This window comes from Sinohyriopsis cumingii, chromosome 6 (assembly GCF_028554795.1).
Source record: "Sinohyriopsis cumingii isolate HCF-2022 chromosome 6, ASM2855479v2, whole genome shotgun sequence".
Lineage (NCBI taxonomy): Eukaryota > Metazoa > Mollusca > Bivalvia > Unionida > Unionidae > Sinohyriopsis > Sinohyriopsis cumingii.
In genome coordinates, this window is record NC_142966.1 from 158298592 (window position 1) to 158314670 (window position 16079).

The 16079-nt window shown below is 35.4% G+C and overlaps 2 protein-coding genes across 3 annotated transcripts in view; one reads left to right on the forward strand and one right to left on the reverse strand.

Moving 5' to 3' along the window:
- Nucleotides 1–13084, forward strand: part of LOC149798371 (putative bifunctional dTTP/UTP pyrophosphatase/methyltransferase protein) — a 32489-nt gene extending 19405 nt beyond the window's left edge. The window contains exons 5-6 of the mRNA XM_089963525.1: nt 5235–5367; nt 11952–13084. Coding sequence (XP_089819651.1) covers nt 5235–5367; nt 11952–12093 — 275 coding nt within the window. The 3' untranslated portion in view covers nt 12094–13084. The remainder of the gene's footprint in view (nt 1–5234; nt 5368–11951) is intronic.
- Nucleotides 13085–14973: 1889 nt separating this feature from the next.
- LOC149798372 (protein brain tumor-like) overlaps nt 14974–16079 on the reverse strand; it is a 68115-nt gene continuing 67009 nt past the window's right edge. For both annotated transcript variants that reach the window (XR_016422001.1, XR_016422002.1), the window contains exon 3: nt 14974–15609. The gene's annotated coding sequence lies outside the window, so the exon portion shown is untranslated. The remainder of the gene's footprint in view (nt 15610–16079) is intronic.

A 16079-nucleotide genomic window follows, 5' to 3' on the forward strand; every position in this document is an offset into this window, starting at 1 on the left:
CTGCATAATACAGTGCTGTAAAGATTGGCAGTCAGGTCTACACAGTGCAAATGGATCTGTGTCAGCCTGTGTCTAGATATTTTGATTGCATAATACAGTACTGTAAAGATTGGCAGTCAGGTCTGCACAATACAAATGGATCTGTGTCAGTCTGTGTCTAGATATTTTGATTGCATAATACAGTGCTATAAAGACTGGCAGTCAGGTCTACACAGTGCAAATGGATCTGTGTCAGTCTGTGTCTAGATATTTTGATTGCATAATACAGTGCTGTAAAGACTGGCAGTCAGGTCTACACATTACAAATGGATCTTTTTCTGTGTCAGTCAGTGACTAGATATTTTGATTGCATAATACAGTGCTGGTTGACACTAAATCGCCTGCAGCTGCACTGTTAAATTTAGTGTTACTGATACATGTTAGTGCCATCAATGTAACTTAGTGGCACTATAGAGAAATCTTTCCAGTCTCGGCAGAATGAATGTATGTTGGGCACAAATTCAGAAGGAAATTTAATACTTTTCTTTTTGAGGGGAAACACTTAAAGAATTGCTAAAAGAATTTAAATAAGTTACTATATATTTGAACTTTTAATTTTATTCCAACTACAAACTGCACAGACCCAGGTTTGCTATCACATAATGCTCTGGTAGATTTTGTCTATGTATTTTTTAGGGAGTGATCAGAACAAGTGATTTAGACCCTGATCTGCTGGTGCATTATGGAACAGTAGATCAGGATCTATGTTGTTTGCAATTGATCACAACTTGAAAGTGAGCATTATATGGTACACATTGTCCTGCACTATAATGATGATGAGGAAAGCTTTAAAATTTCATTTATGTTATAGGTGAGGTTGTCTTGTCCTGGGATACATTTTACATAAAATTGTATATGGTCGTAATGAGTTTTTGTTGAATTGTGTTAAAATAATTATAATGCTTTGTGTGAAGTCTCTTTATAACATTATAACAAGTTATAATAAGTAAAGAACTAAAATCTACTGAAATAAATGTGATATTTATCTTAAATAAAAAATCTGTACAGTTAAATTATGATGCTTGATCACACTTATGTTGTAGGAGAGTTAGATTTATACAAATGTGCCTTATAATGAGGTTGTTCCTATTAAGCTTCTTTATAGTAAGGTGATTTATACTAAAGTGCTTTATAGTGAGGTTATTTATACAAGGGTGATTTATAGTAAGGTGATTTATACTAAGGTGCTTTATAGTGAGGTGATTGTTCAAAGGTACTTTATAGTGAGGTGATTTACACAATGGTGCATTATAGTGAGGTTATTTATACAAAAGTGCTTATAGTGAGGTTATTTACACTAAGGTATTTTATAGTGAGGTGATTTATACAAAGGTTCTTTATAGTGAGGTTATTTATACTAAGGTGCTTTATAGTTAGGTCATTTATACTAAGGTGCCTTATAGTGAGGAATCATTATCGTTTTCATGTTATTTATAATGATTCTGTCAACATATTGTGTGACATAATACTGTCTGTTTAATGAAGGCTAGAAATGACTGAGGAATCATAAGTTGTAAATTCATTTTTTAACAATGTACATATTTTTCTAAAACATTTGTCAGAATTTATCTCTGTATCTTTCTATCTGTTGGTGAAGTCACACTTGACTATTAGACAACTGGTGGAGCATGGTCAAGAATAAAGAAAGGTAGGTAGCAATATGACAGACAGAAGGGTAATGATAGGAAAGGCAGAAGTAAGTAAAAGTGTCCATCTGCGTTTTTGTCTCATCATGCTGAGACCAATCTGGCTACTGTGGCAGTAATGAGATCTTCCATCAGATATAGAAACCATTACTCAAAGCTGATAAACCTACAAAGGATTTCTTCTCAAAAACAGTAGCACAGAACTTGATCATATTGATAGAAAGCATTCAGACATGAAGGCCTTTCATATTGATAGAAAGCATTCAGACATGAAGGCCTTTCATATTGATAGAAAGCATTCAGACATGAAGGCCTTTCATATTTGATAGAAAGCATTCAGACATGAAGGCCTTTCATATTTTGTTTTAAAAACTACCTATTTGGCATACAATTTTACTGGATTACCAATATTAAAACAATTTAAAATTCTTTTTGAAAATGTTGAACAGAATTTTCCCAAATTAGACAGAAAGCATCCTGGCATGAAGGCCATTAAGTTGTGCTGATCTGCAGGTAAACATGAACCTTGTGACCAAAAATAAAAAATCCTTTGGATAACTTCTCAAAAACAGGTCAACCAAAATTCATGTAAATTTTGGCATACTTACCCTGCAAGGTTGCACAAATGATGCTGGTGTTCTCAAAGCACATCATGTGGACCCAGCTACATGCACTGAAGAGTTGCAGTCCCTGGATTTATATCGTTACAGTCCAGATGATTGCTCAATTAAATGAATGGGAGAACAGTGAAGATTTCTTCTTGGATATGGTCCGAATCGATCTGAAAACTTATATCTTAAAGCAAATCGATGCAATTTGGATTATCTTGACACAAGATAAAGTGTCACTTCTGATTGATGTAATTAAATGGCTTAAAGAAAGCAGGATTCATCTGTTTGTTTGGTAATGTTATTAGTTATGTCTGAAATATTTTAGTATTGACAGTGTACCCTTGTGTGTTGGCTGAGTTGAATAATAAACAGTATTTGTGATCAGCAGAATAAAAAATGCAATGAAAACTTTTTTTATTGATGAAACGACTAATGTTGAGTCAGACATAGTGAGTTAACATAGAGGTGCTTTCACATTAACATATCAGTAAAGAATGGGGTCCAATAATAGATAAGTGTGCTCGTGTGATCCATACATTATGTTGGATATTTGTGGATAAATAGTTAATTCAGGTGTATGTTTGCTGAAGAAAAGTTGCAAACTGTAATTGACATTTATTTTTTTAAAACTTTAATGATGTCATGTTTCTCACCTATTTCCAAACTTTGATTGGATTGCATAAAGATTTAATGAGTGTTAATCAGTATAAATCAATATGGTATAGGTTTAATGAGTATTAATCAGTATAAATCAATATAGTATAGGTTTAATGAGTGTTAATCAGTATAGATCAATATAGTATAGGTTTAGTGAGTGTTAATCAGTATAAATCAATATAGTATAGGTTTAATGAGTGTTAATCAGTATAAAACAATATAGTATAGGTTTAATGAGTGTTAATCAGTATAAAACAATATAGTATAGGTTTAATGAGTGTTAATCAGTATAAAACAATATAGTATAGGTTTAGTGAGTGTTAAGTATAAATCAATATAGTATAGGTTTAAGGGTTATTAATCAATGTAAATCAAGATAGTATAGGTTTAATGAGTATTAATCAGTATAAATCAATATAGTTAGGTATAATAAGTATTTATCAGTACATATCAATATAGTATAGGTATAATGAGGATTAATCAGTATTCTTATGTTATGTGTTTAGGCGGGGCCCCAAGTTACTGAGTGGTCTAAAACGCTCTTGGTTACGGATCACGGCCATCTCATCTCTGTCTGCATGGGTTCAGGTCTATGATTCAGCCAATGTGGGTATGTGAGAAAGCTTGCCAGTAACAGTGGTTCATCCCAGGGTTTTCCTGGGTTCTTCCTCCAACATTAATACTGACCACATAGCCTATCGTGTGCTGAAAAATGGCGTTAAAACCCACAACAACAACATGTTCAGGCACTAATAAACAGTAACAAAAGAAAGAGTGAAAACAACAAGCTTTGAAAAATGTAACAAATAATTTATTTCCATGAATTAAATTTGAGAAGTTCTAGTAATGAAAAGTTCTGTTGAATTCAAGTTTGAGTCCTTACGAAAAATCCAGAATGGAAGGCGATGATGTACACTGTATCCTTTATAGTACAGATGTGTCTACAGTTCTTTGCTGATTCACAAATAATATTCCCCTGTTTGAATTTCCGAATGAAATTTAAAGAAATGCCTTTGTCCAAGAATTCTGTATGAGCACTCAAATATTTCCAGGGAAAAAAATTAAACTTTTAGAATCAAAATAATTTGAATAAAAATTAAAATATAACTCTAAACTGGTCACAAACAAACACTTTTCCAGTGTCCAAGGTAAAAGCCCAAACTAAGAAATATCTCTCTAAACATCACTATTAGATCTAAATATGCGCAGAATTGCAAAATGTTTACATCTAAAATCACTTACCAATCATTTTACTCCAAGAATAAAATAAAGATAGAAAGTTGTTTACTTGTCTCAGTGATTTCTGAATCAAGGTCAGGAGCTATGTCAAAAATAGAAACAGTGTTTCTATTATTAGGTGTTTATAAAAAGAGTCAGGTCAGACTGAATTTTCTGGAAAATATCAAATTCCTAGTAAACAAAATCACATTACTTTGACGTAATGAAATTAAAAATAAAATATTATGAAACTTACAAACAATTAAATTAAATCAAATATAAATTAAATCAAATATACATAACAGTATAAGTCATTATGGTAAAGGTTTGAGTATTAATCAGTATCAATCAATATAAGTTTAATGAGTGTTAATCAATATAAATAAATATGGTATGAATATAATATGTGATATTGGAAGTGAAAAAGAACACATACCATAAGTAATTATGTACTGATAAATACAGCAGCAGAGTTGTTGTTACATTAGAGATATTTCGAATTTATTTAATTTTGTTTGTGAATTAAATCATGATCAGTCAGTTTCCATTGTTTCTCATCTTTTATAAACTTTTAATGATGTATATTTTTCACCACTATCAATACCATTGGTCGGATGCAGGAGGTCGTGGGTTCGATCCCCGGCTGAGTCATACCAAAGACTTACAAAAATGGTACTAACAGCTGCCTCGCTTGGCGCTCAGCATTAAGAGGTTAGTGTTAGGACTGGTCGGCCCAGTGTCAGGATAATGTGACTGGGTGGGACATCATGCTACATGTCTGCAGCATGATGCCCCAGTGCTAGACATCACTATAAACTGCCACATTGCAGACATGGTAGCAATATGACTGAAAAGTTGTTAAAGCTAAGTTAAAAATCCAAATCACATCACAATACCATTGGTATGAAAACAGGTTTGGGGGTGGTGGCTTTTAACTATCATTTTGTTCATATTTCACTGCAACTTTAACCACAAAAATTGCTATCCATAAATATCACAATATCTTATGAGAGAGTTTTTGTCACTGTAAAATGGCATTCATTTATGATCTTTATACTTACAGCTATCCAGCAGAGTTCAGAGACAGGGATAGACAGTAAATTCAAGTTACATACTTTCCATGATACGACTGAGGTTGTCATGCCAGATCTGCCCTCAGATGTGATCCAGCGTTATGTGGATTCAGGGGAACCAATGTAAGCAACAGCATTGGAATGATGCTGAAACTGATTTTTAAGTACATATTTTTCAACATGTAAGAGGGGACTGAAGGCTTTTTCACATCTGCACTTTCAAATATGTGCTTTAATTGATTATTTCTGTCTGCCTTTCAAAGATATGATGTAATTGGTCATCTCTGACTCCCTTTGAAAGATGTGCTGAAAATGGTCACAATTCTAAAAATGATGCAGATTCATAATCAGATATGGTTATCATTTCTAAAAATAGAAAAGCCTTAAATCTTCTCCCATATTACAAAACAGAACTACTAAGTTTGACAGCACCTAGACATAAAGGGTTTTGAATTTATACAAGTTATGTACCCTCAACCCATGGCTGTTTCCTAAAATAGAGCATTTAAACAATTTATATCAAAAAACTGCTCACCATAATTTGACTTTGACAGGAAGCATTGTTACATAAAGGACTTTATCAATGATCAGATAATACCCATCTACCATCAAACATGGCTGAAGATGCTATAAAATTTGGAGAAATCTTGAAACAATTGTTTTCATAACATGCGATCAACAGCATTGAAAAGATAAATTTATGTATAAAGCATCCAACTGACACAGATTTCTTTGCCAACTATTCTTGCAATTGGCTATTAGGCAGCTGTCAGCCACATGAGCATTCTCTGAGCCACTTGGGCCTCTTTTTTGTTTCTTTGTTTAGAACAAGACATAGTGCATAATAATAAGTAAGAAAAGGACTACACAAGTACAATATCGCAGTGATGTCAGTCAGTCAGTTTGACATTCAGTTGTATTAGAAAAAGTTTACTTAAAAAATGACCACACAGGTGGCCTACTGGTTAGAGTGTCTGCCTCGGATGTGGGAGCTCATGTGTTTGAACCCTGGATTCTCAGCATTAAGAGGTTAGTGTTAGGAGACTGATTGGCATGGTGTCAGGGCAATATGACTGGGTGGGACATCACACTACATGTCTGTGGCATGATGCCTCAGTGCTAGACATCGCTATAAACTGCCACACTGCTCACATCATAGCAATATGACTGCATAATTGTTAAAGCTATGTTAAAAATTCAAATCACACACAAACATACTTTAAAAGAACAAAGTTAATAATCTTTATTTGTGGGTCACTTAGTTTGCATATATACCAGTATAATAATCCATTTGTAGATGAATTATCTGACTGAATGAACACAGATCAGGGACAAACTGGGTTTCTGCTTGACTGAATTTTCTTTAACTATATTTTCACTGAAATATCTAATGGAAATTAAGAAAATTGGTATTTGATGACATCTGTCCATCTAGCATCAACACTGTTGTTAGGGTTGGCATTTTTCTCTGACTCAGTTACATAAAATGTTATGTATTTACATCATGAATTGCCATCAGTGAAAACTGGGTCACTGAAACCAATATTTTACATACCATTTTTTTTATATAACTTTAGTTCAGTTTCTCAAGGTTGGTGTTTACATTTTAAGAATATTTTTTCCGACACTGTTACTTTTATAGTCACATATGATAGCATTTAGATGCATCGTGTGAAATACTACACTATACAGTAAAATTTAGGTTACTGTGACCTTCATTTCACAGTCCACTGATATTTGTTAATCTTTGTGTTTGGCTCATTTATTCAGCACTATGAAGTAATATAACTTGGTATGTAAAATTGTGTCATTAGTGAACCTTGACTTACATTTTATGGTCCAGTTATTTTGTTTAGCATTTGCATTTAGCTTATTTTCTCTTGGATAGGGTTTGCATTGAGATCATTTTGTTAGACACTACTACTGTTTTAGTCATGTAAGTTGATATGTTGATACATATGGTGGAGAACTACACCTTTAAGTGAAAATTATATCACAAATTTTGTTTCAGGGTCTAGTTACATTGACTAAACTAGGTTTTTAGCTCATTTTCTCAGGAATAACTTGAACTTACAAACTTGATATGTACTTACATTATGAGGAGTATTAGTCATCACCGAAAACTAGGGTACTGTGACCTGAATTTTATGGTCCAGTGCTTATGATCAACCTTTGTGTTTAGCTGATGTTCTCTAGATTAGGGTTTGTGTTAAAAGATTATTTTCTCAGATACTGTTGCTTGTAGAGTCACATAGTTTGTTTTTTAGATGTGTCATGTGGAATGCTACACCTGTCTTAAAAATTGTGTCACTGTGATGTATATTTCACAGACTAGTGGTTTTGGTTAACCATTGCTTTTAGCTCATTTTCTCAGGCACTATTGCCTATTGAATCACAGAAACTGGTGTGACCGCTCCAGTGGCCTTCTGGTTAGAGCGTCTGCCTCAGATGCAGGAGGTTGAACCCTGGATGAGTCATGCCAAAGACTTATAAAAATGGTACATGCAGCTGCCTCACTAGGCATTAAGAGGTTAATGTTAGGACTGGTTGGCCTGGTGTCAGGATAATGTGACTGGTGGGACATCATGCTACATGTCTGCGGCATGATTCCCCAGTGCTAGACATCAGTATAGACTCCCACACTGCAGACATCTTAGCGATATTATTGAAACTTGTTAAGCTACATTAAAAATCTAAATCACATACACACACACAAACAGAGGCTGGTGTGTATTAGCCTCATGATGAGTAGTACTAAAGACATCATTGCAAACATGGTTCTGTGAGTTATTCTTATCTCCATATTGAGTTCAGTTTCTATAGGTTTGGATCTATTTTCCAGTCATTTTCTCAGACAACACTGTTCACAGTCACACACTGGTATTTAGATGTGTCAATGTTTGGTTAAAAACAACCAGAAATTATTTCAAATGTGGTACACAATTACAGTTTGAATAGGAGTACTACATTTCCTACTACTGTCACATTCTGGGATGCCAAGTCCCAGCCAATTTAAATACTCCCTCCTCCAATTTTTTTAATTGGAGGCACAGAATTGAAAAGAACATGATACAAGTCTGATTCTTTAGTCATAGCCAGCATGCAGAATATCTTCCATTTTGACTTAGATTATCATGTGAGTTCATGTGTGCCAAGATTGCTTGTTGAAATTTTCCTTTTTTATTGCTTTTAAGTGTTGTTTTTTTACCAATCTTAAAACTTGTGTTCTCTCCCGCAGTCCATGCATTATTTGAGTGGTTTTTTTGAATTCCTACTGATAAATGTGAAGGCTGTTTTGCTCCTTAGTTAGTAAACAATATTTGAATAAGTTTCCAGTTATTTATTTATTTGTCTCTTTTAGAGATTATGATGTCACAGGGTATGATGTGGGTTAAGTGCAGTCCAAAGGAAGTCCCAAGGGATGCACAGACAACCTGACATATGTGCACTGGTTGTACCTGCATGAACTGACGTCCTATTTGTTTTTTATGGAAAGACTTGGCAGATGGTCATTGCACCAAATGTAGAAGGAGACAGACATGCCCCTAGTAGACGTGACCTTCACTGTCACCTCCAGCTTCATTCAAACAAAATGGAGGTGGGCTGCCTCACTTATCCAGGATGGTTGAGAAGTGATCATTGATTCCATTTACCTGGGAGGACAGTTAGTATGGTTAGTCCCATGAACCCTCATCAGCTGTTATGGGATGACACAAACTCGAATATAACACCATGCTCTCTGAAGAGGAATGCAAGGGAATATACTGCTCTCTTGCCTTGGGAGTACATTCAGGATAATGATGGAGACAGTGTGCTCTCCATGCCAATGATGCTCTCAGCAGGGCTTCTCCATCTCTGTAAGGATGCTGCCTTTTATGTCCTTTCCATTCTGTGGACTTCGATGAGTTTCCAGATGAACTTGTTGCAGCAGGTCCTTCCCTTCCATTTGGATTCCTTGTTTCTTCCCACCTGTCAGGTCAGGTGTTGGCAGAGGAGGAAGTCTGGATGTTTGATAAGGCTATAATCATTTACTACCTCCTTCCCCTAGATTTGTGGAGCTGAGAACAGTAAGACTTTTGAGTCTGGAGAGGCTTATCAGGGTTCAACTCTCTTTCAGATCTTCTGCTGTTCCCACACTCTGATGTGGTTCATAAGCTTTGGCCACTGGTCTCTGCCTTAGCTGTTGGGTTCATTCCCTTGCAAGATCCCTTAATCTTTCCCTCATGAACTCTGGTGCAAACGTGCAGGCATGTTCTCTTTATAGCAATTGTGCTCTCTGCATACCTTCTCCATCTGTGCAGGAATACTGCCTTTGAGACATTTAGGTCTTGCTGGTTCACAGCAAGACACTTTTGAGGGATATCCAGGAAGTGAGCACATCTTGAGTGACATTGAGGACTTTCCTTCTCAGAAGTTTTTTCAGGCAGGGTAAGCCTCAACAGACAAATTAGCTTCCCCAGTTCAAATCACACTTGCACCTCTCTTTTGGTAGAACAGACAGTCTAGAAGGCAGTGAGTAGAAGTCTTTGGAATCCTGCCCTTTTGCCTAAGGAGGGAAGTAGTCATCCATAGGAAGTTGCTCCCTGACATGTGGCATCTTTCTCTTCCCAATGCCCTAGTAGGGGCTTAACTTGGCATTTCTTCAGAGGTTTGGTTGGCTTCATGGATGATATGTGGATCTGTTCCACTTTAAAGGAGGGATATGTGCTTCACTTCTGGAAATATCTACATCTTTCATGGATCTCGATTTTTCTTTCAACCAGTCCAAAACTGGTTCATCAAAAGAAATAGGTGCACATCCTTCTGCAGAAGAGAACACTCAAGTAGGTGGAAAATGACCAAACTTCGGGATTCTATTCCCAGATGTTTTTGATGTTGAAAATAAGGCAGAAAGTTTTGATGCACCATCAGTCTTTCCACCTTACACAAATTTCTCTGAGAAGAATGCTTAAAGATGGAGACTACTGTCATAGTCAGGAACACAATAAGGCACTACAGCATGGTGGTCTCCATAAATCTGCAGGATTTTTACCTTCATGTCCTTATCTTCCCTTCTCATCCAGTAGGTATTTCAATCTCTGGCTCAACTATTTGGTCATGCCTCCACCCCCAGAGCCCGTACCACTGTCTCCTAGGAACTTAGGATGTGGCTGTGGTTCCAGTTCCCTACAAAAAGTGTAAAATGACCTGCTATCAGCTCAGGTTCCTGTTTTCATCAGCACCTAAGGTTGTGGTTAGATTGAGCTCAGATGATGACCAGGTCCAGATTCACAACCCTGAACCCTGCTCCTTTCTGTACACAGACTTATCAGATTTGGGGTGGGGTACTAACCCGGTGCCAGTGGGGGGAGTGGGAATTTCATCACAGGAGGAAACAACCCTTTATACAAACAAGCTAGAAATATCTGGAGAGTGTTTCTAACATTACGTGGATGTGTCAACCTTATAAGGCATTGTTGTGTTATGGTCACTTCAGCACATTTGAAGTACAGTGTAATGTACATAGGTGTCAAGAAGGTAGAATGCTTCTGCTCTTTGTGTGGAAGTATGGAACCTCCTCCAATGGGAAGTCTTAGAAGAGATCAGTCTCAGAGCCCACATATTCTTGGTAAATGGAATACCCTTGCAGACAGCCTGTCCATACAGGGCCATGTGGTCCTCAAATAATGATCTATGCACCATTTGGTAGCAGTATGTTTTTTCAGCTGTGGGGTAGATCATTAGTGGACTTGTTTCCTAAGAGACTGAAAAACAAACTCCCCTTTTATGTCTGTCCAGTGTCAAATCAGACAGAATAGGCAGTGGATGCTTTCACTTTGAAATGAGACCATCTGTAAAATCACCTCTTCCCACCTTTTAAAATAATCACACAGGTTCACCACCAAGTCAGGACCTCCACATTCCAGCTCATTCTGGTAACCTCCCTTTGGCCACAAGAGTTGTGGTTCAAAGATCCATTCAGCCTATTGGTTGACGAAGCAAGGAGATTACCTCAGTGGAGGTACCTGCTGTTTTGGCACATGGAGTGTCTCCCACACAACAACCCGCAGATTGTTTTGACTTTTAAGGGCTATAAATGGTCAGCAATAAAATAGTAGCAGGTAAATATTACATAATTGAAATTACTTGACCCGCACCGACAAACACAAAAGTATGTTTGCAGTTTGGCCATACTGCTATTGGTGGTTTTGTGAATTTGTTACAAACATTTTTGAACTTCTTATATAAAAACCACTTAAGCTTGACCAAAAAAAAATTGATAAGCCTATTTGTACATGACCTTCTTAGATTTTACACCATTGTAGCAGTTGTTCAGTTTTTTTAAAAAAAATCTTATATTTTGTAACTTTAAAAAAAAAGTCATTGGCTGGCACTAAAGGTGAATAATGAAATTAGGTCGGCATACTTGCATGCATGTCTAGATGACCTGATTTGATTTGGATGCCATTATAACAATTGTCTATTTTTTCTAATTTTTAAGAACTTTCAGGATTTTTTACTATGCAGTGTTATATGTTTTACCAATGCAAATCTCGTTAACACAGAATTTTTGCACTGATGATGATGTGGCCACTGCGTACAAGTTGTATATTCTCTTGAAGTCTACTTAAGCAGGCGAGACAAAATACGATTATATGTCTTGCTAACTTTCAATGGGACAAAAAATTACCTCCTCCGATTCTCATTTTGATTAATTTTTTTTGTAGGGACAAGGCTGGAGGATATGGCATACAGGGACTTGGCTGCACGCTAGTAGAGGGCATAAAGGGAGATTACTTTAATGTCATGGGATTTCCTGCCCATAGATTTGCCATAGAATTGTTAAAATTGTACTCTGAACAGAATTGATTAAATTGTAGAATTAAAAAAAAAAAGAATTTATAGTATTTATAGTTTTGTTCAATAAATGCAAGATTCATCGATGAAATCTTTGAATATTTTAGCAGACTAAAAATTTACAGTTTGAGTGATGAACAGTAACCATGCTGATTTTAAAATGTCATAATAAATACAGATTTCCATTGTCATAAATTGGTGGAAAGGGTGAAAATGTCCTCATAATTATTATTGTGTTTACTTGTTCATCAGTTGAGTCCAAGTGCAAACCACACGGACACAGAACAGACATCACATAATGTGCAGGCAGATCTGGGTCAGTGTGGTGTGTTAGGTGTAATCAGTAGGCCATTGTAGATCAGTTTGAAAGAAAAGACTGCTAAAAAGTAGGCATAGGTATCTAGGTTCTTGTGATTTATTAGTTGTTTGCCTCTCATTGCCATCTTTAATCATATAGTGTTGTAAAATAGTGGAATGAGTGCATTGTCCAATTCTTCATTGTAATACAGTGCATCAGTTAATTCTGTTGTAGATGTATATTAGTAATTGTTGGGGCAAATAAAATTGACATACATTTAGATAATCCACATATTGAGATAATCCATTTCCTTTAGAATCAGATGTAAGTACTGAATAGATTTTTTATGTATAGAACACATGTCCATGAAGGACAAGTTTTGCATGTGACTTCGTCCCCAGCTGGAACATTCTCATATCTTGTGATACAGTATATATCCGGTGGCTTTAGAGGTGCAGCTAAAATAAATAAATTCCTTTGAATGAGGGCCTCAAGGTAGATTAGTTCTTAGCTAATTATGTTACCCTCTTTAAATAAGGTCATTATTATTATTATTATAATAACTAGTCAGAGATATTTGTTCCCTTGGTAGGTTTTTATTGGATGATTATCATCTCTATGTGCATTAAATAGATCTTCATATACAGACAGGTGTTGAAAATATTTGTGGTTTCAACCATCAGTGAAATAAATGCACTTTTAATATGTATTGTTATTTTTGCAAATTTTGAATTAAAAAACCCCAAAGAAATCATTGGCATAGAGATGACTAATTGATTTGCCCATTTTGAATAGTCTACATTTTGGCAATTCAAAATTTACCCTCTTTGCAATCGCAACCATCCCATAAACTGGACGACTTTCAGAATTTTGAAATGTTAATTTATTCCTGCTTTTATTTTAAAGCTGCTGTATCCACTGAAATTAGACTGACTTTCCAAGGTTACCTTGAATGTAAATGGTGGAGAAAGGAAAATATATTATGCTTAACATGGGCATTGGATACTGTTAGAACATGAGGCAGTTAGTCACTTCAGAATGTCCAGTCTTTTCATGGGAATTTTCAACATGGTGAAAGAATGCTTCAAATATTAACAAATAAACAGTACTGGCCCTTTAAAAAATATTAAATCCATACCTTTAGGTAAACAGGTCTAATATGCACCATGCATACAACATTTGAAGTAATTAAACATTTTTCTCCAAGCCTCAATTTACATGTCTCGTGTACAAGAACCAAAATTGTCATGCATTGCTCTTGGCAAGCTACATCTTGCTTTTTGTAGCTAGCCTAATGCCACCTAATGCAGACCTTATTGGGCACAGCCCTAAATGATTTTATTTCTAATGAAGAAACAACACATAAAATTTCATTTTGTAACATTATATGACTGCACAAAATTTCTTTGACTACATTCTCTAATCACAGTAATATAAGGCTTATTCTCCTACACTGCTCAAATCCAGCAATCACAGAAAGACCATAACATTTGTCTTTCCCACCTTTAAGGAATATAATTGAAGAGAAGAGACTCTTCCTATCCCATGCCCTTAAACACAGTTTAGTGGATACTGTTGTTTACCTGGTTTTTTTTTCACTTTCGCTGGTAAAGGATGCAAAACACTCCCAAGGTTTTTCTCTCTTCTGTTTCTGGTACCCAAACTAACAAGAATCTCAGTCCAGTCATAGACGTCAGCTGGCTCAACATGTACTTAGAATGCCAACTTCCAAAATGGAGAGAAGGTCAGTGATCATGGATGAGTTTGTGGTCGGTTTAGATGTAATAGATTCATACTGTCATGTCCCAGTAAACATCCAGCCATAACTTCTTTCAGTTTGGCTTCCAAGGATCATTTACCTCTCGTGGACTCCTAAGTAAATTTTGTGAAATTATTATGCCATCTATCAACATATCAGGTATATATACCTTTACTCTATAAAAAATGGAGTCCAACTGCAAACAGCACAGACCTACATAATGTGCTGGCAGATCTGGGTCTATGCAGTTTGTTTGAAGTAATCATTTGAATGAACAACACAGACCATAGTCTGCTTGCACGTTTTTCAAGTATAGATGGTCTCAAAAGAGTTTTGAGGCATCACTGATTACTAGAGCTGGGTACCATGACAAATATGGTACCATGGTATACTGCAGTTATATTAGGGACCAAAAATTCCATATTCTGGGGAAGAGGGCCTGATACTTCGTTATTTAATATCTGCCTGTCAGTACCTTCAGAAATATCTTTCTCTGATTTATAACAAACTGAAACCATATTAAATCCATATTATTTGGACAAAATATTAATTATCTTGAAATAAAAGAAAAGAAAATATTTCAACTCAAAAGAAAACTACAACCCCACCCCAAATAAATGGCCAGTACCTTATAGTAGATGAAATTAATTGTTGTACAAGTTGTAATCGAAAGGCTCTAATGAAAGTGGGATGATTAAGCTTACACTATAGCTGATGCTGTGAAAGACAGTGTACTGACATTAGAGAAACTAGGAGGTGTTGATACTGAATCCTACAATTTACTCACTACACTATTGATATAATAGGCAGGGAAATTTTGAGTGGGACGCCAACACTCGGACAAGATATTTATTAGAGAGGGCAAGTAAACATAAAACACTCAACAAATGAAAAAATATTTAGTTGAGAAGTTAGGTAAAGTTCAGAAAGAAAACAGATACACTCCTAAAAATCATATGATTTGCAGTCTTAGGAAACATTTACAGATACACTCTTGAAAATCGTATGATTTGCAGTCTTAGGATACATTTACATAATAAATTCACATATGCTAGTAAACTTTGTTTGTAGTTCTTTTTAATAAATTATTTTATTTCCAGATTAATACGAGTATTAAAGATGGTCTTTAACCAGGGTTGCCTCATCACTGGAATAAAAATTCCCAACTTTTCCATGACAAAAGGCAAATTTTCCCTGATCACAGATTTCATGTCAAAAACACCTTTTTCCTATAAGAATATGTAATACAGAAATTTACCATATATTTTTTCAATATATACCCATGCTTGCTGATAAAACCACAAGCACTATAAATTTGTGTAGAAACTTAATTTGTTAAGAAATCATTGTCCAGTGATAAGCCCATTCCAAATTGTCCAGTCAGTTTATGTAGCTGGACTCCTGGAATTAGAGTTGGCCTCCATCTTCTCTGGCACTAATCCCATACCACCTTTTTTTGATCTGAAAAATGCTGCGAGAATAAAAAAATTAAAAATGGTTTGTGAATTCTACACATGTACATTTACATGATTTGTGCCTAGAGAATTGTTTTTCCAAGGACTTTTTAATAGTTTTCAGATTTACAAATGTTTTTCAAGGAGTATATTTTGTCACAGAAACTTTCTTCATGTTATTATGTTGAGAACTGCATAAATAGATTTTAAAGTAGAAGAAACAATACATAATTAGCATACTAATACAGCAAAGGGAATCTACTGCACCTGATAACTCCCATGTTGTGTGTGTTTGAGTTGTTCTACCCTGTTTAATCCCATTTATTATTATTTGTATTCCTTCAGATACATTCAGGGGTTTCAAGAAATTCAATGACTTGTCAAAGATAAAACCAACTTTTTCAAAATTCAATTTTTTTCACAGCATCCTCTGGAATTTTCAATGATGTTTCAAGATTATACAGGGGCCTGGAGTGGCATAGATGTT